This window comes from Engraulis encrasicolus, chromosome 11 (genome assembly GCF_034702125.1).
Source record: "Engraulis encrasicolus isolate BLACKSEA-1 chromosome 11, IST_EnEncr_1.0, whole genome shotgun sequence".
In the NCBI taxonomy this organism is placed as follows: domain Eukaryota; kingdom Metazoa; phylum Chordata; class Actinopteri; order Clupeiformes; family Engraulidae; genus Engraulis; species Engraulis encrasicolus.
Genome location: NC_085867.1, coordinates 18,459,938 through 18,484,303, shown reverse-complemented (window position 1 = coordinate 18,484,303; position 24,366 = coordinate 18,459,938). Strand labels below are relative to the sequence as shown.

General features: G+C 41.8%; 1 protein-coding gene across 1 annotated transcript in view; it reads left to right on the top strand.

Moving 5' to 3' along the window:
* The window catches only part of fgf10a (fibroblast growth factor 10a), a 35,150-nt gene extending 28,115 nt beyond the window's left edge, over positions 1–7,035 (top strand). The window contains exons 2-3 of the mRNA XM_063211234.1: positions 2,907–3,010; positions 6,080–7,035. Of these exons, the coding sequence (XP_063067304.1) occupies positions 2,907–3,010; positions 6,080–6,283 (308 nt within the window). The 3' untranslated portion in view covers positions 6,284–7,035. The remainder of the gene's footprint in view (positions 1–2,906; positions 3,011–6,079) is intronic.
* The last annotated feature ends 17,331 nt before the right edge of the window (positions 7,036–24,366 follow it).

The following is a 24,366-nucleotide window of genomic DNA, read 5'->3' as shown; positions in this document are numbered from 1 at the left end:
AAGGGGTGGGGTGGGGTGGGGGGTGGTGGGTACGCGTTCCCAAATCCAGTCATAATCCTTCAGTTGTGCTGCGCTCACCAGGGCTTGTGTCACCTATTCCACAGGTGCAGATTAGGTAGCCTTGCGTAGCCATACAACAGCAGTGGCAACAGTAGCCTCAGGCAATTAAGTTTGACTTGGCTTACCTGCCCAGCGATGACGCTGGCTGCTGATGCCGTGGATCATGAGACTCATAAGCATTTGTTTCTGGGCTCGCTGAGTACTGTGGTCCATTGTGTTCAACCTCTGTTAAGGCATACAGCATGACCCGCTGGTTTTGTGCTGCGTTTTCTTTTTAACTGCACCATGATTGGTCCTTGCAAGGTCCAGCACGAAACACCTGGTAAGTCTCATGGACTTCGCACTGTATGCGCATGGAATCGGAAAAATGTACCTTAGGGTTGGGGTTAGGGTTAGGGTCATGTCCTTCAACTGAAATGGCAAAACTGCAAAATAAAGCACTACCTTCCTTAATTTCCCCCTTCGGGGATTAATAAATGATACTCTACCTCAAAACGTGCCAACGATCGCAGAGGGAGGTGGTGAAACATGGAGGTGGTGTATGGTAACATCGCGCCATGATCTGCTCTGTGATTGTCATGCTCTGTACTTTCACTGTTTCATCGTACCCAGTGTAATGATCTCAGTACAAGAATGAATAGAATAGAATCCATGCTATATGCTATTCTATTCTATTTGGTTCTATTCTATTGTATTCTATTATATTGTATTCTATTCTATTATATTCTACTCTGTTCTATTCTATTCTATTCTGTTCTGTTCTGTTCTGTTCTGTTCTATTCTATTCTATTCTATTCTATTCTATTCTATTCTATTCTATTCTATTCTTTTTCACTGTACTCTGGTCGCCCCCCATCTGTATGTGTACACACGCATGAAATGACCCCCCACCACAAACAGTTACAGAGGGGTCAAGGTAAAAGGTGCACTAGGCCCCCACAAAACAACATATGTAGTGAGGGGGGGGGGGGGCGCCTCAGGTCGTGCTGTGTTGCCCCGCATTGTGTGATAAATGCCCGGATTTGTCAAAGGTCATCAGATGACCCCTGAACCCTCCCCCCTTACAACTATGTTACGGACTGTTTGTTTCCCTGGCCAGGTCACTCGACTCTACCCTCCTGCCCCTCAAACTTCCTCCTGAAAACACGTCTCCTCCATGCCGCATGGTTTTCGGCTCCCTCCCTCCCCAGCCCTCTTTCAACCTTGCAGGGTTTTCATGTAATTCACTTTATGACAAGGGAAACCATAATGGCTACCGCAGCCCAGAGCTTGTAATGGTGTAATAATCGAGCTGCGCTGTTCTGATGTGGAGCCGCGGGAGGCTGTGTTGTACTAACTCTGTACACAGTAAATGTTGCAGTGTTCATTCAACACTTATAGAGTTCATTTAAGTCCAAATGATGTCAAATCAACTCTCTAAGTGTTAAATGAGCACTGCAGAATTTACTGTGTATACTCACTACTATGCAGAGCCCACACCATCGGACTGCGGGCGGAATTGCACTGTATGCATGGATGTGTTTGCTTGTGTTTGTGTATGTGTGTGTGTGTGTGTGCGTGGCTTACATTTTGTACTGTATGGGTTTGTCTATGTATGTGTGGTGTGGACATGTGTTTGTATGTGTATGTGTGTGGTTTGCATTCCGTATGGGCCTGCCTGTCGTGTGTGTGTGTGTGTGTGTGTGTGTGTGTGTGTGTGTGTGTGTGTGTGTGTGTGTGTGTGTGTGTGTGTGTGTGTGTGTGTGTGTGTGTGTGTGTGTGTGTGTGTGTGTGTTTGCGCATATGTCTGTGTCTATATGTACTGTCTAGCTGTTTATACATGAGTATATGTGACAACATGTTTACTTAGAACCCAGCCAAGACGTGTCAGCAAGGGAGCACTTTGGAATGGTTAGCTTAGCACTCCAATGGACGCACTGGATCATTCGAACCTGTTGTGCTTTGTGTCACGCTGCAGGAGCATAGCACTACACAGTAAAGACGCCGTATTAACACCTCGAGAGGACCAAATACACTCTAGAAAGACGTTAAATCGACTCTCAAAGTGTCGAATGAACACGATTTGTCTTTGCCGAGTAGGCAGCAGGGAGGCCGCTCCGCTCCAGGCTTTGTGGTTGGATGAGGAAGGATCATGTGGGAAACAGCACAAATACAACAATAACAGGAAGGCAGAGAGAGCTGTGTTGAGGGATTGGAAAGCATCAGGAGTTGGGAGCATCTCCTGCGACTACAGTACAGGAGAAACAGACAATTGGCAGCGAGCACTGCAAACTAACCAGACTTCCAAACACTGTCACCAAACCACTGGGATAGCCTTGTGGGAAGACACATTGAGTGTCATACATACACTACATATGTGTGTGGTGGTGCGCATATATATATATATATATATATATATATATCATATATCATAGTAAATGGTGTGTCTTTGTGTATATAGTCCGACATTTTTCAGCTCTCTCTGTCCCTGTAACGTCTTGTCTGGGGATTTGGGGACCGAGATAAATACTGTGTAATGTTGACGAGGATGAGAAATTGGTATTGAGGCTGCATTAATTCTGCATTCATTTGACATTGGTCCAATAAAGGACTTTTTAAACCTCTGTCCCTGTTTCGCTTCAATAACATAACACTAGTCTCTTACTCCTCTTCTTCTCTATGAAATCTATTACCTGTTACTAGCCCTTATTCTTCATCTAACATTAGCTCATCGCACTAAATCTCCATGTCTCTCTTTTGCATTATTATAAACAGATGTGCATTGTACATAGACAATAACAATAAATCGAATTCTATGTAGACATTGACTAACGTGGTATATATGTTGTGTTTGTTTATCTCCGCAGCTATATTCGAGATCAAGTCAGTGGACGTTGGCGTGGTGGCGATCCGAGGGCTCAACAGCCACCACTACCTGGCGATCAACAAGAAGGGCCTCCTGTATGGATCGGTAAGGGCCCCTCTTTTACACAATACATTTGTCCCTCAGTCTATTCAGACTCGTTTTGCTGTTTTCAGAATCTCAGTGACCAAGTTGTAATGCTAAAATGACTAAAGGCCCTGTTACAACCCCCCTATTACAACGTTCCGCTGGTGGAATAAGTAAGGGTTAACGTTCGGCGAGAAGGTCGCTACCGTGGAATAGCAGCACGACAGAGAGAATCTTAGACCCCGACGCGGAGCGGAGGGGTCTTGTTCTCTCTGAAGTGCTGCTATTCCACAAAGCGACCGACTCGCCGAAAGTTAACCCGCTTATTATATGGATATACTTAAATGATTCACACATGGCGGGGACATTAATGTGAAGTCTATTATAGTTTTTAATGTCAAAAGATTGTTGCTGCGCAAAACAAAACAGTGCCGTTGTGGAACACCGCTAACAGCTAGGTAGCCAGGACAACAGGTGTTGTCTATCACAGCAGTTGATTAGAGTCTTGTTGAAAAGTCGCTTTAGCAGTGAAAAGTCTTGTTGCCATTGACAGCGGTCTGTTATAGACCAACCCGTCCGTTATCGAAAAATAACAGACGTGCGAACGTTGGGGAGCCCCGTTGAAATGAATGGAGCATTCGACCGATGACGTCACAACCATATAATAATGTGCATTATGGCACTACACTATGTGGGCTAAACAGTATTACGGTAGTTAATATTTAGAGTGACTGAACAAACATAACAACTGTTCGCACTCAGAATTTAACTGACGCTACAGTATGGCAAGACATTTTAAGCAGACCAATCATGGCTCCTCCACATCACTAAGATGTTAGGGGATTAAATAAGTTTAAAAAAGAAGAGTGCACCAGCATTCTCTTTTTTATGTATTTCATGTCATGACCTCTTCTGGTTACACCGGACTCGCAGTGTCAACCCCAGAAGCGTGGAGTACATTTTTCTTAGCTCAAAACACATTTGGTGTTATTGGAGAGTGAGACTCTTGACCACCCCAGCCTGTCAACAGTCATGAGAGTTGGCCCATAGATGAGTTTCAGAAACTCCCACGAGAAAAAGAAAAGGAAAAAGAAAAGAAAAGAAAAGATGGATGTGAATTATTATCTGCGTCATGAATATTGAGGAGGACAGAAGGCTCACTCTTCCCCATTCAAATGTTTTGATGGTCATTGCTCTCTTGCACAGGCTGACTAAACAACAAACGCAGCCATTTCCATATTTGCAGACACAAATCTCCCATGTTTATTTCCTCTGGATTAGAACTTTTAGAGAAAACAAATGACCGCAGTGAGGGTTTTTTTTTTTGGATGGGGGCGAGTAAGTGTGTGTGTGTGTGTGGGGGGGGGGGGGGTAGAGAGGACATGGGGGGTGGTTACCGGTGGCTCCTTTGCTGCTCACGAAGACTTTGATGTCGATGCGCGGGGTTGCCACGGAGCCTCATGTCACTGAGCCCCTTGAAAACGCCTGCAGGTTTTTTTTTTTTTCGTTTTTTTTTTCACAGAACAGTTCCACTCCACTGCCACTGAATAAGCCCCTAGCAGAAGCCAGCCTCAGTTAAAGCCAGGAGAGAGAGAGAGAGAGAGAGAGAGAGAGAGAGAGAGAGAGAGAGAGAGAGAGAGAGAGAGAGAGAGAGAGAGAGAGAGAGACAGAGAAAAAAGAGCATGTGAGACAAAGTCAGTCCTGTCATTTTCTCAAAAGTAAGCCGAGACAACCCTCTTACTTACACAGAAGTCTCCCCCGAAAAAATGTGCTTCTTTTGCATGCGCCCTATTCTCTATTCAAAGGCAGGCAATACAATCCACACAACCATTGTTCCCACTGCCCCCATACCCCCCAAAAGGAATAACCAGACTTCCAACCCCCCACCCCCATCCCTTTCTCCAACTCAAACCCCCCTGAGACCCGTAAATGTTACCTGAAACAGCTCACAAATATGTGGAAAGTTTGAGTCTGGCTGAGAGGGAGGGAGATCATGAGGAGATAGACCAAACAGATTAAAGTACAATTTGATCAAATGGTTTCTCAATGGTCTGCAGTGACCATTCAATGATCTGGGACTCTGATCTGGGTTTACTGGGCTTGAGAGTATGATAAGATGTGATAACCAGGCCTACAGGAATTCAGTCATTTCAAGACCAAGGCCACTTAGCATCTGATGGGGCATATCTTTAGAGGGCACTAAAGGCCAAATGGAAGGCCGTGTAATTGGTCAAGCTTTAAAAAAAGAAAACTCTGAGAGAGAATGAGTAGGAGAGAGAGAGAGAGAGTAGCAAGAGGATTTTGTTTATTTTCAATTGTTGTTGGTAAACCACCAATGTTAAATGCTCAATTATTGTTTATTACATCACTTTACTGTTATTGGTCCATCACTGTAACTTGCCCTGTCTTGCACTTTGATGTCAGTCTGTAAATGTCAGCCCCGTGTACGTCTGTGTCCTTCATGGTATAGAGAGAGAAAACGTAATTTCAATTTCCTTGTATGACCTGTGCATATGAGGACATCGACAATAAAAGCTGACTTGACTTGACTTGACTGAAGCCTACACACATTATTATCTGTCTGAATTTTTTAACGGAATTTTGACCTCTGTCTCTCATACGTCCTTAGTATAATTTCTGTGAAGAAATATGTACATAATAGGCAAAAGTGGGCAAAAGATCTCTTTTTTAAACCAACTGGTATCCTTAAAAAACAATGTCGATGAATGGTGATAACTGATTCCATTTCCCCTCAAACTCACACTGCACACCACAAGAATGCTCACCCGAGAGGGCCAAGTCAAAATATTATGCAGTGTGTGAAGTACTGTTGGGTTGGGAAAGCATTTTTACCAAACCCATCATGCATAAAATCCTAGAATTACACACTCAACTCTGCAACTAGATGGAAAATGAACAGAGGGTTTTCAAAAACGCCTTCGCTAAAAAACACATTATCGTTTTTGGCCAAGAAGACATTTTCCTCTCTGTTCCTGTGAAGTTTAGAGTTCTGTAAACCTGTGAAGCCACAATGCAGTAAAGTCAGTGTACTAATTCTTTGTTCCTTTGTTTTGTTTTTTCTTTATGCAGAAGGACTTTGTTCCGGATTGCAAGTTGACAGAGCGCATTGAGGAGAACAAGTACAATACATACGCCTCAGCCGAGTGGAGGAACAAGAAGAAGCCGATGTTCGTGGGCCTGAGCGCCAGCGGCAAGGCCATGAGGGGCAAGAAGACCCGCAGGAAGAACACCGCCACGCACTTCCTGCCCATCCTGCCGGACTCCCAGCCTTGAGGGGGCGCCCTGAAACTGACAAAAAAAGATAACCCAACTGCACTGCACTGAGACAAGACTTGGAATCATCAACAGTGACAAGAAAAAATGATAATTATATCACCAGACTTTGTTCTGATTTTTGTTTTGTTTTTGCTTTGTGGCGAACAAAAAGTATATACAGTAACAGGATGGAACTGTGAGAAAGGAACTGTGGGAACTCTTGATTGATGTCACATATTTGTTTTTAAATTATTGGCACAGGACAAAAAAAAAGTTAAACGACGACAAGTTTTTTTTCTTTTTTTTCTGTGCCAAACGTGTACGGATAAACTATTGGACCAAGATGGAGGACAAAAAAAAACAGAACTTGAGAAAAGAGAAGGAAAAAAAACGCAGAGGAGCGGCGCGACAGACAACCCTGGCGACTGTGGCCTTTGCTGCGTCTGAGAGACAATGGACAGAGTGTGCATCACCTGCGTGCATTTGTGCATGTTTGGTCTGCAGATGCTTTCTATTTATATCTACTAACTCATACGAAGCCTTTCCAACTGACACTACAGCTCTGTGACACAGTGGACAGCTAGTTCTACAAACACTGACTGGAAAACGCTTGCTTCAGGCACAAGGAAGAAGACTGAATTCAGAGCAGGATGGGATGGGTGGGGACGGTTTAGTACAACTAGCGCCATAGCATAAACAAGAACTCTAACAAACGTTTATCATAACAAGCAAAGCCACTGTATTAAGAAAAAAATATCTCAACTTCTTTACCTGACTGCTTTTAAGAAAATAAATTATTTATTTTATGTAATATTTAAAGAAATACAAAGGCAAAAAACATGAAATGGACATTTTTTATCATTTACAGTATGCTCCTCCTTTTTAAATACTACTCTGTTGGTTAAACATAAATAATAAAAAAGAATAAGTAAATAAATATATTTCTCTTTATTAAGCAAAGCTGGGTTTTGTGTCTTTAATTCAATGCTTAGTTTGGACCATTTACAATGATTGTTCTGCTTGGTTATGCTCTTACGTGCTACGTTACAGGAAGCTGCTGAGGGTTCAGTGGGGCATGTTGTTGCTAGCACACACACAAATGCATTCATTGGTTACACTTTACTGGACTGCCCCAGTAACATTAATCAGGTACAGTGTGACAAAGTATGTAAAAACATGTAACATAATGTCCTTGTACTGTACCTTAGGGTTAGGGTGAGGGTTATGGTTATAGTTAGGATTATAGTTAACCCCATATTGTGACATGGCTGGGGCAATATTATAGTAACCCCCATTTATAAAATCTTTGAAAACTTCAGCTCATGTCCCCAGTTAGGGTGTCAGTAGATTGTAAGTCAATCATGATGATTTTCATTCTGTGTAAATATAATAGGCCTACATCATACTCCTGACTAATAGGTTTACAATCATACTCCTCCTACATCGTCCTCCAAATATTGTTGTGGATGTAACAACCATTACATGGAATAGACATTAACTTTTGGAAGAATTTTATATGCAAGTCCTTAAAGTGATAGTGTGCTATTTTTGGAAATGAGTTCATTTCACACCTCCCCTTGAGTTCAATTATTGACCTATCTTCTGTATTTGCAGTCACTCTCTGAGTCTGGCAGTGCTAACTTTACCTCCAAGCTAGCCATTAACATTGAATCCTATAAGACCAGCTAACTGCTAACAGCCTGTGTGTTGACTACAGATTCAAGTTAACAGACTGGTCCACTTCTTCAAAGACTAGGCCACAGATGACTAGAGCACTCAAAAACACTTTTGTAGTTGTTTTATTGTGGCAAAAATATGGGTAACACTTTATAATAAGTACCCCTTTTTAAACATAAGTTAAGCCTTAGTTAAGTCTTATTTTAACATTAGTTAATCCTTAGTGAATCACGAGTTAGTCATTATGTAAGTATTATTTCTCATTTCTTAATCATTAACTACTACCGTTAGTAAATGGTTTGTGTGTGCTGAAGTAACTGTTCGCTAAGCAAAGTTAAGCCTTAGTCAAGCCTTATTTTAACATTAGTTAACCCTTAGTGAATCACAAGTTAGTCATCATGTATTTCTTGGTAATTATTACATACTGTTAATTAATGATTCGTTTATGGTGATTGAACTTTCTGCTAATCATTAGTAAACCATCATTAAAATGTCAGATAACCCTCCTTTATTTCTGAAAAAAAAACATTATCTCTTTGTTGTCTCCTACCACCTAACCATTAACATGTGCTATTAGGCATGTATGGTAATGGTTTGTAAACTCTTGCTTTAGCATCAGTGAAATCTTAATTAACCCTTTTGTAATGGTTAGTGTGTGATGACTGGTAACATGGCAAACAGTAAGTTGAGGCTTGTGTGACTGCCCCTCATGGATGTTTCTGGACATTAACAAATGACTTGATAATAAATCCTTGTAAATCCTTGATAATCCATAAGCAATGCTTAACAAGTCGTCTGTTAATGTGTTGTAAAGCCTTAACAGGTTATCACTTTAGAACAGTTCCCCAGATATACTTAAGTAATGGGTTATAAATCCTCGATAATGCTTAAGCAATGCTTAACAAGTCATTTGTTAATGTGTTGTAAAGCCTTAACAGGTTTTCACTTTAGAACAGTTCCCCAGATATGCTTAAGTAATGGTAAATGGACTAAGTGTATGTGTATGCCTCACATTCACCCTCACATTCACACAGCGGTGACCGTGGCTGCCACGCAGGGTACCACCCTGCCACCAGGAGAAACTTGGGGTTAAGTGTCTTGCTCAAGGACACAACGATGGAGACAGGCCGAGTGGGGCTCGAACCTGAAATCTTTGAGTTGCTAAACGGCTCCTCTACCATCTGAGCTACCACCGCCTCAAGCAATGAGTTGTAACTCCTTGATAATCCATAAGCAATGCTTAACAAGTCATTTGTTAATGTGTTGTAAAGCCTTGACAGATTTTCACTTTAGAACAGTTACCCAGATATACTTAAGCAATGGGTTATAAATCCTTGATAATGCTTAAGCAATGCTTAACAAGTAATTTGTTAATGTGTTGTAAAGCCTTAATAGGTTTTCACTTTAGAACAGTTCCCCAAATATGCTTAAGTAATGGTAAATGGACTAAGTGTATGTGTATGCGCCTCATATTCACCCTCACATTCACACAGCGGTGACTGTGGCTGCCACGCAGGGTACCACCCTGCCACCAGGAGAAACTTGGGGTTAAGTGTCTTGCTCAAGGACACAACGATGGAGACAGGCCGAGCAGGGCTAGAACCTGAAATCTTTGGGTTGCTTAACGGCTCCTCTACCATCTGAGCTACCACCGCCACAAGCAATGAGTTGTAACTCCTTGATAATCCACAAGCAATGCTTAACAAGTCATTTGTTAATGTGTTGTAAAGCCTTAACAGGTTTTCACTTTAGAACAGTTCCCCAGATATACTTAAGTAATGGGTTATAAATCCTTGATAATGATTAAGCAAGGCTTAACAAGTCATTTGTTAATGTCCAGAAACATCCATGAGGGGCAGTCACATGAGCCTCAACTTACTGTTTGCCATGTTACTAGTCATCACACACTATCCATCACAAAAGGGTTAATTAAGATTTCACTGATGCTAAAGCAAGAGTTTACAAACCATTACCATACATGCCTAATAGTACTTGTTAATTGTTAGGTGGTAGGAGACAACAAAGAGATAATGTTTTTTTCAGAAATAAAGGAGGGTTATCTGACATTTTAATGATGGTTTACTAATGATTAGCAGAAAGTTCAATCACCATAAACGAATCATTAATTAACAGTATGTAATAATTACCAAGAAATACATAATGACTAACTTGTGATTCACTAAGGGTTAACTAATATCAAAATAAGGCTTGACTAAGGCTTAACTTTACTTAGCGAACAGTTACATCAGCACACACAAACCATTTACTAACGGTAGTAGTTAATGATTAAGAAATGAGAAATAATACTTACATAATGACTAACTCGTGATTCACTAAGGATTAACTAATGTTAAAATAAGGCTTAACTAAGGCTTAACTTGTGCTTAAAAAGGGGTACTTATTATAAAGTGTTACCAAAATATGACTAACATTTCAACACTGTGCATCTTCTTCAGAGTAAAAAAAGTGCTAAAAAAACAAAATGCATCTGAGCTATCACTCTACAAGCACATGACTGCTATCAAAGAGTTTATAAGGTCATGACACCCTTTGTATTCGTGATCTGGCCATGAGCACCAGATGTGACACATGGCAAACGTGTACACAGTAAATGTAGCAGTGTTAATTCAACAGTGATCTGAGCACATATGATCCCACTCAATTTTAGTGATACGGAGTGATATGGAGTGTTAAATTAACACTGTGGGGCACATGTGCTGAAAATAGAGTTGAATACAACTCTGAGGGTTAATTCAACACTTAAAGGGTAAAATGTAATATTTAACTCAGTTGAACCATATATACTCAAAACTGTGTTAACACTGTACATTACACTGTGTACAGTCACAAGAAATGAAGCACTATGGTTAGGCCTATTCAGTACTCTACAGTCCCAGGCTCAGAGATGTACGAAGTGGCAGCAGTAGAAAAGTAATCTTACTACTCTAAATTAGCCTCGCGAGCCATCCTACATACTTCCGCCAAAGGATTGGCTCCACTACTGTAGTCTGGCTGTGCTTCTCTGTGGAGTGCCTGGAGCAGTAGAATTTTGATCGCAACGCCCCCCCCAGAAAACAGCCAATAATCGAATACGCCCCCCACGTGGGGACGAAAGGGGGAGGACGCTCGTGACAATGACGTACACATCTGCGCCAGAGCCATTGGTCTGCGCTATGTTGTTGTTGAGTAACTGCCAGCGATTGGGTGAGAGAAGTCCAATAATTTCAAACCATAACTGAGTGCAAACTTCCTGCTTCCTACAATCGCTTCAGAGCAAACAAATGCCAGACCATAAATACGAAATGAAATGGTAGTATTATGGGATGGTCAGGACCAGGCTAACTCTAAATTACAACTAGGGGTGGTCACAGAGATTCTTTTTTTTAATCTAGATTAATCACACTGTAATTATGAAATGAATCTAGATTAATCTAGATTAAAATGGCTCATTCAGAATATGTACGCTACTGAGGAAAGTCTGAGAGTGCATAGCCTACTGTACCATCGCATGCCCAAGTCATAGTGTGCATAGCATACCTAACTCCCAACCCAACTTTGAGAATAGATTAATGGCGTATAGTATTTTCCTTATCGCCTGATAAGAGGCTGACATTATCGCCACATATTAACGCTGATAATGTCCCACCACTAATCACAACACTATGAACTTATACACCACATATTCCACTATAAGCCTACCTAATCAGGTAAACACTGTATGACTCATAGGCTACACTTCAATCCAGACCCACAACAGCATGGGGTTAAGTTGTTAAGTCACACAAAACCCTTCGAAAAATCATGTTCACTGTTAGGACCCATGCTTGAGAAATGAACTCACTTCAGTAAACTTCACTCATGCAGACGCATTTAGCAGATGCTTACACCTAAACTATCAACACTGAATATGCCCTCTGATTATGGATGTTGGCACCCAACAACACTGCTCACCTCACCTTGGCAGTGCCTATCAAGCCCTTCTGGTCCAGCACCCGGGGGAGGCAATCTACTGCATGCTAAATGAGATTCATGAATGAGCCTAGCGGGCTGAAAAATACATATTTCTTCATGCTCAGCTGAACACACAAAGCTACCTGACGGACTCAGGGCAAAGGAGAGGAGGGAGTACTACTGTACACAGGCTTCAGAGATGCAGAGACATGGCGGTGGTTGGTGTAGTAGTTTGTGTTGGACAGTGTTTCCCAAACTGTGGGTCAGTACCCCTATAGGGGTTGCAGAGGTACAACTGAGGAGCAGCAGATTGAAGGAACTGTTTGCATTACATTAACACCTTGACTATACTTATATGTTAATATAACCATTCCATAAAATGTTAGTAACAGTGTTATTCACTTTTGTGAGTACAGTAAATGAATGTGTTTACTTTTTACTGTTAGTTGAATAGCAATATTGAGGGGCAAAAATGTTACGCATTAGAGAACATGGGAGGTGGATAGTCGCAAAAAAATGTCTTTGCCCAAAAGGGGCTCTCAGCAAAGAAAAACTTTGGGAACCAGATGTCAGAGTTTGTTTGCAGAGGGGAAGAGGATTTCTAATGCAGGTCGTCCACAGTATACACAGAATCTATTGCTTACTGGGGAATTGCTAATATATAAATTGGATCATTTTTCATAAGCAGCGGCAGCATAGCTTGTAAGGCTGGCACACGAACAGTTGCAAAAACATTTGGCCCGGTGGCGCTGAAAGCAAATATTTTAGCGGCATAATTTTTTGTCTGGAGTAAAACTTGTATTTGGCTAATAGGAATCAAGGCGAAGTGTGTATTGAGTCGAGTGTTGCAAGCCATCATCAGCAAATCTGGCACGAAGCGATGAGTCCCTCAGGCTCAAACTACTCAGTAAAACTAGAGCCTGGATTCAACTTGGTGTTGTTTGATGTGCGCTGGCTCAGCACAGTGCAAGGTTTCACAGACCGTTCAACAGGCATTTCATGTCGGCAAACAGTTTTATGTATATGAGACAAATACTTCATGCTCAACACACAAAGCTGTGGGTGAAGCTGTGCCTGTAAAACAGGCATATTCAGGCAAAATATGGCATATTCAGGTTTAATTGCATGTGGTGCTCTTGACACTTGCTGAATTGGGATTGCATTTAACATGTTGGTTTGATGGTCTGTATATGACATATCATTCAGGTATGAGGGTTTCATATTAGAGAAATCAGTTTCAAATGCAAGTCTTATGGTTAATTGTGTTTGTTTGAATACACACAGACACACAGACGCACGCACGCATGCATGTACACACACACACACACACACACACACACACACACACACACACACACACACACACACACACACACACACACACACACACACACACACACACACACACACACACACACACACACACACACACACACACACACACACCCCAAACCATATACCATACACACCTGATTGTTTCACATTGTTTGATTTTGAACAACATCAGTGTTGGTTGGTTACAAAGAGCAGAATCTGTTCAGAATCTGTTTGCATGTATTTCAGGTTGTGTAAACACTCTTGAGACCAAAAAAACTTTCAGTCAGCGAGATGGTAATGAGCTTCACCTTCTAATCAAAGGCTATACAGTCAATATAAATCACCATGCCAAATGAAATATCTTTTGTAATGATTCTAACCCATTGTTTAAAACAAAGATTTCACCAAAACATAAATCAAGCGAGTTTGCACTTGGTTAACCGACCATTTAAGCAGTCTGAACTGATTTAAAAAATCACTTTTAAACACAAAGTAAATTGAACAAACATGCATTGGTGGGTGGGGAAAATGAACTTGATTGTCTGAGTTTCGTGCAACACTGAGCAATAAACAGTCAGAACCCCTAGTGTACCTTACAGCCAAAATCCATTTATGCCACTTGCAGACAAAACGAAAAGAAAGGAAAAAGGGGGGAAAAATGAGCCTGGCCTGTTAAGCTCGCTAATTCACCAAAGAGGACAAATAACACAACAGTACTTTGACAAGTCCGTCTACAGTTACAACCACAAGCATTTAATGGCTGCGAATGGGAAAATGGCCACCATGGCTGGGGTATAGACAGCGACACAATTAAGCAACTGAAAACACATGTGCGCGCAAAACTCACAGACTGAAGAATATGCAAATGCCGACAAGAAAACGGATGCTAATGGCTGCTTAGATCCATTTCGTGCTTGAAATGAACAAACTTGCGTCTATTGCGTCTTCGAGGTAGCGACAGGGTAAGGGTGAGTGAATACAGTGCCCAGTAGAAAAAAAGCACTTCTTTTAGTATCGATTTAGCATCTTCTTTTGTGTGCTGAAGTGTTAAATTAAAACTCATTTCTTACTGTGTTTTGATCCAAATCTGTTTTAAAGTTTCACTTCATTGCCTTTCGTGACAGAGGCTGTGACGAGCAGGCCTCACTGTGGAGGTCCTGGGTCTAAGCATCTGAGAGAACAGGCCCCGGGCATCTGGGCTGCCAACAACTCCTCGAATAACTAGAAATGACCCTGAAGAAGAAACGAAAAAACAAAAAAAGGAGGGGGGCGGGCGGGACTGGATGACAGGGAAAACGCATTCATCTTGGGTCAGTACCAGTCTGTCCATCCGGGGACAATTGAGAGGGAGGGGTGTGTGTGTCAGGCAGGATCGCAATGGAAGTTGGGCGCTAACCACATGGGCGTGCCGGCGGGCGCACTGGCAAGTAGGCAGACAGGGTGAACAGGGCGAAAGCAGGACATCTTGAAACAAAAAGGAAAACGTGAGTGCAGGCAGATGTTTCAGCAAAGGAAAGCAGCGGCGACACTGGCAGAATATTAATGTATAAAATGGCGGATGACAGTGAAACATACCCAATGGAGTGAGGAACACGTGCATTCTCTGTCCGCTAAATTTTAAATATTTTACTTTCACTGGGATTTTAAAACTGCAGTTGTGAGGGTGCCTTAAAATGACTCGCAGCTCGAATGCAAGATTATTACCATGTCGACCACTTATACAAACACACCTCATTAAAGCTTGTTTAGGTGTCGTGGGCCTACTTAACACATCCAGAATGAAATATGATACACGTGAGTTGTGCACATTACACACATTTAGTGTTACAGCTTGCAATAACTTATAATTCCAAGGATTTTTCTTGAATGACTCAGAATTGGCTGGGGGGTAAAAAGAAAAAAATACCTTTTCTTAAAACAAGGCTTTCAGAAGAAAGGTTACAGTCTGCCTGCACGGGCTCCCTTTGAACACATGTGTGTTTAGCCCCCCCAGTACCACTGCCATTAAGAACTAAACATCTTTATAAGCAAGACGACCATGGAAACACACACTGCACCAGGAGTTTAAGCAATCCCACCTTGCCTCGACGTGGCAGAACACAGCTTGAACACATGGGCCGTGGTGAACCATGATATCTAAATCCTCCTCCTCCTCCTCCTCCTCCTCCTCCTCCTCCTCCTCCTCCTCACCTCACACACTCACTCACTCAGTTTGCCTCTTCGTCTCTCCTCTCAACTCCACTCCACTCCATTGCTCTCCTCTCCCATGCTAGGTATCTAATTCTCCTCCTCTTCCTCCTCCTCCTCCTCTTCACCTCACTCACACAGTCACTCAGTCCTCAGTGTCCTCTTCTCTCCACCACTCCACTCCACTCCACTCCTCTTCTTTTTCTCTCCTCTCCTCTCCTCTCCTCTCCTCTCCTCTCTTCTCTCCTCTTCTCTTCTCTTCTCTTCTCTTCTCTTCTCCTCTCCTCTCCTCTCCTCTCCTCTCCACTCACTCCACTTCTCTCCTCTCTCATGTTAAGTGTCAGTAATGAAGCAAGGACATGTGGTGTAATATAAATACTGGATGTTGTTTATGGACTGATTCTAATTAAGTATGATGTCATGTGGTTGCTGTTTTTCTTTTTTTGCGCTGCGTTCATTCCCCCAGTGCAGTTCCAGCAATTAGCAAAAAGATCAGACAGGGGAGGTAGAGGCGGCTGAGCCGAGCAGAGTAAAGCCGAGGCCAGGCCAGCCACCCCTGGGACACTCTCACCACCGGATCAATCACTGTCTAATATCGGCCACATGCTACGCTACGCAATGTAACGAAACACACACACGTTTTTAAGTTATGTTCTGTAACTCTGTAGCTGTTTCTGCTCACTCTCTTTCTCTCTCCTGCTGTCTGTCTGTCTCTCCGACACTCTCTCTTTTGCTCTCTCTCTGTCTGTCTGTCTCTATATCTCTCTCTCTCTCTGTCTCTCTGACATGTGTTTGTGTGTGTATGACTGTGTTTGTGTTTGTGTTTGTGTGTGTGCATGTGTCTGTGACTGTGTGGGTGACTGGGTTAGTCAGGCTGTGTATCTCTGTGTGGATTTAGGATGGGGCATGTAAGTTCATAAGCATGACAAAGTCTTCTGTCATGTCGTGGGAGTGAAAAATTGCACAGCAGTGCGTCTGGATTCAGAACAGTAATCAATGATGTTTCCTCTGCTTTCAAGTACGGGGGAGATTTTATGTTTTGTTTATCTGCGTTAGTGGGTGTTCCATTATCAAGCCTTCATGTACAATTATTCAGAAATGGATTCAAGACACCACAGTTTTCTCTCTTCAAGATAAATTATGACCTATAACCTTGGTCATGGCAAAATGTGTGCTGCTTTTTTTTAAAGCTGTGCAGACTTAGCCCACAGCTTTAGAAACATGCCATAAATTACAGAATAACCGCTGCATTTTGCCTGATATTTAGAAAAGGAAATTGATAATAAAAGCCAATGGTGTTTTGAGATATAAGTGAAGCGCTTCCCATGCAGTGCATTTGTTAAAAGACAGCTTAGATCAGTTGTTAACAAGGCTTTATTACATATTTATAAACCATTTACAGTAAGAAGCACTTCCAAGGAATACTGCATCAGAAAAGTCCTGGTGGCAGTTGTAAACACTCAATAAACAAGAACTAAAACAATGCTACTACTTCAGGGGACTGCATGCAACGCAGCCCGAAGCCTGAATATCTGCAGTGTTTGTGTGGCCATGTATTCATCTAAGCTGAAACATGGGCTACATCAAGGCCTTCTCAGTCTCTGAAAGCCCACTCTTTGCCCCGAATAAGAATATGTGGCTTTGCTTGACCAAACCGCAGCGGCAGCTGCTCGTGTTTCGTGCAGACCAGCCTGCTGTGGATGTAGACTGCTGAGAGCTGGGTCGAGCTCAAACACACTGAAACAATGTGAAGATTTCTCAAAGAACCTCCAGCTGGATCATGGGGGAATCCTAACGTTTCTCGGAGGAGCCCTTTAAGTTTTCAGCAGAGGTGGGAAGATAATAATACAGTAATAATAATAATAATAATTGTATTTGTATAGCACTGTGTCATACAAGGCATGTAACTCAAAGTGCTTAACAAATGGGAAAAAACATAATTGTTAGAGATGGATTTAAAAGGAGAGGTATAGAGGAGAGGCAGAAATAGCAGGAGGGCAGAGGAAGAAGAGATAGAGATTGTAGAGTCATAGGGTCAACGTAGGTTAGGACCAGGATTCTTAGATGCGTAAGATCTATAGTGGCTGGGCCTAGCACAAGTCATAGATAGTCACACAGAGATTAGGCGCTCAGGTGTGGCCCCTGGTGGCATCAGGGGTGAGGAAAAACTCCCTTTCGCTTGAATCATAGTTTGTAGGGGGAAAAAAGCTCAGTGAGGTCTGAGAAAAAAAAACCCTATAGTCAGGAAGAAACCTCAGGCAGAGACCAGCGGCCACCTAGGGGAGCCCCCTGCCAGGGCTGGTTGTGAGCAGTAGGGACGCTGCTGCAGCTGGGACACTATGACGCTTTAGCAGCTAGGAGTTGGCAAGGATGAAGAGGTGGGTCTTCAGCTGCTTTTTGAAGGAGTCGACGGAGCTGGCTGATCGGATCTCGATGGGGAGGGCGTTCCATCTCTTGGGCGCATAGCAAACGAACGCGGCATCGCCGATCTTCTTTTGCGGGGGGGTGGGGGTCCTTAGCAGCTTGGCATCAGTGGACCGCAGAATTTTGAATGAGTTGCAATTTGTCAATTAAGATAAGATCCTCAAGGTTGGAGAACCTTTTAGATTTTCTTCCACAGTGGCCATATTTATATATGTGTCTTGCTGTTGTATGTCTTGTCTATTGTATGTATTTGATGTTGGGGATATGCCAAAACTAATTCCTATCAACTATGTTGTCGACATGGCAATAAAGTTCTTGAACTTGAACTTGAATTGAAGGGTGCCTCAAAGAACCTTTTCTGAGGAACCTTCATAAACACCTCGTCCAAGAACCAATTTGCTATGTCCCCAGAGAATGTCAACGCTCCTCTGAGAACTTTTTTTAGGGCTTTTTTTTGCCTTTTGCGTTTCAGGACAGTGGAGGACAGACAAGAAATGAGTGGGGAGAGAGAGACGGGGGAAGGATTGGCGCATGACCGGGGCCAGAATCGAACTTAGGTCGCCGGCATAGCAACCCAGTGCCCTACCGTTAGGCCACGGCAGGGCCACGCTGAGAACCTTTTGGGTCCCGAAGTAAATGATATATGTCCATAACACTATTAATGCTCCCAGTTGTTTAACCCTCCTGTTATCCTTGGGGTCTATTTGACCCCATTCAATGTTTAACACCTGAAAAATACATGAAGTACATATTTCTTTTGCCTCATCTTTGATGACTTTTCCTAAATAGATGGGATAAATATGAAAAAAGTGAAATTTCCACAAAAATGTTTTTCCTAAGTGCTGTACACATTTTGGTTACACCCGTGTTCCTTGGGGTCAATTTGACCCCAATGCTTTCAAGTGTATAAAACATAAATGGAACATCCATATTTTGCAAATAAAAGTTAAAATCTGTTTAGATAATGTGAAATACATGAAAATAAGCTATTCAGCCATGTTTCTTCTGAACATTTTGCTTTTGTTTGGGCCCTGATAAATAAAAATACTAATGATATGGGGGAGGCCTAAAACTAATTCACGGCAACATTTTGGACAGTGGTGGCTACTACAACTTTGACATTTTGACAAAATCCACCATCTGAACATTGTTGTACCTATAGCACCATCATGGCACCCCCACAGCAACCCCCCCCCAACCCTGTACCCTGGGAGCTAGCCTACTTTTGCACCCTCCCACTACACACACACTAGCATAAGATGGGTCACATATAGTCAGCATTGCTGTGCACGCTGTTCTCTGCCCAGCATACATAATTATAAGTGATGGTATATTTGAAGAGAAGCTTTATGATTGTGATCCAAAGACTGAAATGGACTGTTCTGATGGTGACAAGCCATTGTACTTCATTAGATGGATGCGATCTCAAGGTTGGTTGCTATGTTGAGAGATATAATGGTGCAGGTCTTCTCCTCTGTTCAGTATGTTGTTCGAAATTTACATGGTGGTCTGTAGCATTGGTTATAAACTGATGCTACCTGACATAGAGAAGGCAGGACCTTCCAGGAACAGCAACCGCTGTAACTTTTGTGAAGGACGTACACATTGACGTCCATACCAGGTTCTCCAGTGGGCATAAATAGTGAATAGAAGTAAACATAGAATACAAGTTACTAGCCCTGATCCTTCAAACCTTACCCCACTACCATGAACATGTAATGTGTCTACAAGGAGCACATGCAAACCTTTTCTTCCTCATATGCACACTAATTCAAGCGCAGAAATAATGATAACAATGATTTTCTATGATGTTCCCAAAACTCATTTGGTTGGCAATGTATCCATGTTCTTACCTAACTATTATACTTGTGTTATACACATTCAAACATTCAAAGATTCAAGAATGTTGGACTTAAAAAACCTTCTGAATGTTTGGGAATATGTATATTTATTTAGGGTGAAATTGACCCATATGGTAGTAGACAGATACTATCCTTGATAATCAAATTTGATTTTTCTTTTAAATTTTTATAAGTAATAGAAATACATATTTAGGGAGTATATGGAGCCACTAAAACTTCAATAATATGTGTCCATCTGTTTTTAGACCAATTAATGACATTTTATTGCTATTTTCTCAAAATTTCGCCTAGTCATGGAGTAAGTTTTTTGGAGTGTGGGCTATTTTTGGGGGTGCTAGGATATATTTAAAGGACTTTTTATGTCACCAACAGATCAATAATACATATCTGAGAGATAAATATGTGCCAAAGTGTTGTTTTCTACTGATTTTGTAGACATTTAAGTGGTTGGGGTCAAATTGACCCCAAGGATCACGGATGTTTCAAAATTTGAGGGTAACAGGAGGGTTAATGGCACGTTTGAAGAAGGACTAAGGTCCGAAACGTTGTGCCATTAAAGAACTGGGGGCATTACTGTAACAGTGTTACGGACATTTATCATTTACTTCAGTTATTTTGTTTTGTCCAGCACCTGTGCCACTGGTGTGATGTGTGCGCATTCTCTGCTTTTTTAGACTTTTTTTTGGTTCCTGCATGGTGATACATAGAAGGTTGATTGGGGAATATTTACAGTGCAGCCCCCACAGAGTTGCACCCCAAGCTGGAAGGTGCTGGAAGTTGACGTACAGTAAAGGGGTCATTGGGCTTCAGTCGAGATGTCTTCCAAGAAGAGAGGAAAGGTGTGTTCTAAATGCCAGAAGTCAACTGATGTTTGGGAGAAAATGACACTTAAAAAACATTTGATATACTGGGTTTTTTTTCTTCGTATTGCATCGCCACATGTTCTCTATTGCTATTTATAGCCTTTTCTTTTTTCTTTTTTGTTGCATACATCGAGTGTCATATTTGAGGCAGACAGGTTTGGATCGACCACTACACCACAGACCTCCAGAGGTTTCAAGTTACTCCACAGCAGGTGTGTCAAACATTTGCCTTGGCCTCGGCTTCGATGAGGCATGTGTTTATCAATTCACTCTGAGTGAGTTAGACAGAGGGAGAGAAGGAGAGCGGCACAGCGAGGGGGGGGGAGAGAGGGAGGGAGAGAGAGAAACAGGGAGAGAGACAAAGGAAAGACAAAAAGAGACTGCCAAGTTTCTCACCAGACACTTTTGAATTCCAAGACGACTGGAAACACTCTGACTGGATTCTCATCTGAAGGCAACATGACCCAATGTTCATGGTGTAGTAGTACTATAGGCCTACATAAGTATGTATGTATACCGTGGCATAATGTCAAAGTTTGATCCTTTAAGGACCTCACATATGCCTTTGGTCAACGTTTATAATTTTGCGCAGTACTGTGTGTGTCATTTGTGATCACATGATGTATTAGATCATGTACAATAAAGTCAAGGGAGATAACCACACACCATATGGCCTTCAACCTCACATTGAAATGCAAGCGTGAGAGACAATAGGATGAAAAAAAACAAAGGCTTGCATGGCAACTTAATAAAAATATGATTTCTTACAACAAATAATTCTGTCCGTAAATAACAGAGCATTAGCTCAAAGTGCTTAGACATTAAGACACTATAAAAATAACGAACTCTTTGACTTTGACAGGAACTTTGAAAAATATTTTATATGAAGGTTTTCTCCAGAGTTGCATAGACCCTGTTAGTTATCCAGACTAAAATCTGACAGTCGATGTTTGTGTACAAACAAATTGTATCGTATGTGATTTGGTAGATTTTATTGCGTCCTACTCCCATAAATGTGTCAGAGCTAAGAGTCTAGGGACCCTGTCCCCAAGTTGTTGGCTCATGCTTTTGCACACTAGCCTGATTATCAGCGACTTTCAAATCTCATCGAGACTTGGTCTGACCAGGAACATAACAATTAACATTTCCCAAACGGCATGGTTGACCCGCCTCCCTTAGTTGCTAATGGTTGTTTGCTTCCCGACAAAGTGGAAGGAGTTCTCATTTTTTCGGGAGCTCAGAGACGATATTTGCATTGCTCTTGGCCTGACTAGAAGCAACGCTGAAGGTGTTGCATTACTAGAAGGGCACAGCCTGGCTATTTGCACATTACTGTGTGGAAAGGAACTAACATATGTACCATGCTGGAACAGGTCATGCAAAAGGGATTGCTGCATACAGCTCATTTCTCATCACGGTTAAGCAACCTGCTGTTTTGTATCTGGCGAGCAGCTCAGCTGTTTCATCCTCTCTGTTCGGTGCAGAATTTGTTTATTTAAGGTCACACTAGGCGTACACCACATGCTATATATCTTGATCTAATGGTGACCACCTCAAGTGTTTACCATATAGTCCTCAGCGAAGGATGAGGCCCATGGGGAGAAAATATAATACAAATAGAAGAGATTGCTCACACTCTTGTAATTTGAAATGACCTAAGAGGCCTAGCTTCAAAGACAATTCATGTGATAAATGCTGCCATACAGCCCTCTTCAGCTGTTGTTTTTGTCCAACATGTCCAACGAGAGGCGAGATGTGCTCAAAGTGAAGTTTCAGAACTAGTCGTTAAAAAAAAGCTGCAAGACCAACATGTCCAATGTGCTCAAAGTGAAGCTTCAGAGCTGGTCGTTAGAAAAAAAACAACAACAAGCAAGACCTCCTCAAACAGCATGAAAAAAAACTTGATCACATGGCTTAATGCAAACGCACGGCACGGGGCAGGGCAGACGAGGCATGGCAAACATTGTCTCCCAATAAATTCGGTGTTTATTGTGTCAGTAAACCACATTAATGGCTCTGCAGTCATAATGCTGGTTTTGAGACCGGCAAATGTGTCTGATTAGAGAAAAACCCAGATTCAAATGGACCTCAGAGAGCTCCTCTTGGCTCCGAGTACCCCAGCCTTAATTACTCCCAAGGAATGATCATTATTCGCTGGCTTGATGTCGGTCCAAGTCAGGTCCAATAAAACAACACACATTTTTAACTCTTCATTACCAGGCCTGATTCGGTCTGACAGTTTGCGAGTAAGGGCTGATCTATCAGTAATGGCGACCATGCACTATAAAGAAGAGATCAGACTGCTTACAATGAAGGGCGACATGGGAATTTGACACACTGCCTAAGGGCAAACGCTTAAAGTAAGCCACTTTTTTGTTATTGGAAATAAGGTGTTGACTTACGCCTGTGTGACTGGGTGTAGATTTACCCTCTTAAAGTTGTACTGTATGCCTCTTACATAATACTCTACAGTTGAAAACACATTGTCTGAAATGTAAACACATGCCCCATTACGGCAGTCCACCTCTTTTGGGACTGTTCCATAAATTCTTGCTAAAATATATTCTTTACAGTAAATTTTTGTGTGTATTTAATACTTGATCAAACTTAACACTCTTCTAGTTGGTTCTGTTCTCTAAGTATTGAATTCACTTGCGAAAATGTACAGCCAAATGTACTGTGGAAGTCTCCACAGCACTGGGCTAATAGTTAGCCTAGTTAGCGAGTCCTCATTTGGGTATGCTAACAGTACACTGGCTAGTGTGTATAGGCCTAGCTAACAAACAGCTAGCCACTACCTGCTGGGAACCAATGATCCATCAAAATTGTTTGATTTTCTAGATCATTTGTTGCTTTCATCACTGCGGCTGAAGGATTAGGGTAATCATACTTTGCAAAACTTGAAATCTGAAAATGCAAACTTAAAAAAATTGTTGACATGTGGCACCCCACCTGCAACGGTCTTTAATCAAAGACATTTAAACAGAGCAGACAATCTGGATATTTATTCCAGCAATTGCTAGACTCTTATGTTTTTTAAAAAAAAAATCATGAATGCACTGTTTGTCTTGTCATCTGTATTTTGTTTACTTCTGTAAAATGTGCATAAGCATCTGGGCAAGTCTGTGTGCTTCCAAGGCCCTGCAATGTGCTTTCAGTATATCGATCCTTCCTATTTTGATCTTTGTGTGCATGTGCAAATATGTATTATGCATCACACATTTGCAGGTATGTCCTTGTAGGTGTTAGGTAAAAGGTTTATAAATGTGTAATTAATTATTGCAATCTACAAGTAGATCTATGTCAGTGCAGTGTTTTATTCCAAAGAATGGCCATCAAAAACCAAAAGTACATACAGTTCATCCAGTTCTATAGTAGATACTGTATAACAGTTTTGTAAATAATTTAATACATCCACGTTTTAATTCATTTATATTCACATCATAGTTCATTTTTCCCCACTTGAGGACATCAATCACCAAGCTAAAGCACAGAAAGAGCACACAGAATATGTAAATCATTTCCTTCACCGTCACCATCAAATGTCATACACAAATTTTGGTTATGTATGACATTTGCGGAGACGCATTAATGTGAGTCGCCACCATGAATGCAAGTTATGCGGCATCACACTGCACGCTATTTGCTGCTATGGTATGACTTCTCGGAGGTTCATGACTGACATGAATGTTATTTATATGACAGGCTATAGCCTATCTATGCTGACCTCTGAACCTGATCAGATATGTCGTCTATCATTAATGGCTACTTCAGAACCATGGACAGCTCTGAGTTGACATGCCATAATGTAAGTAACTGT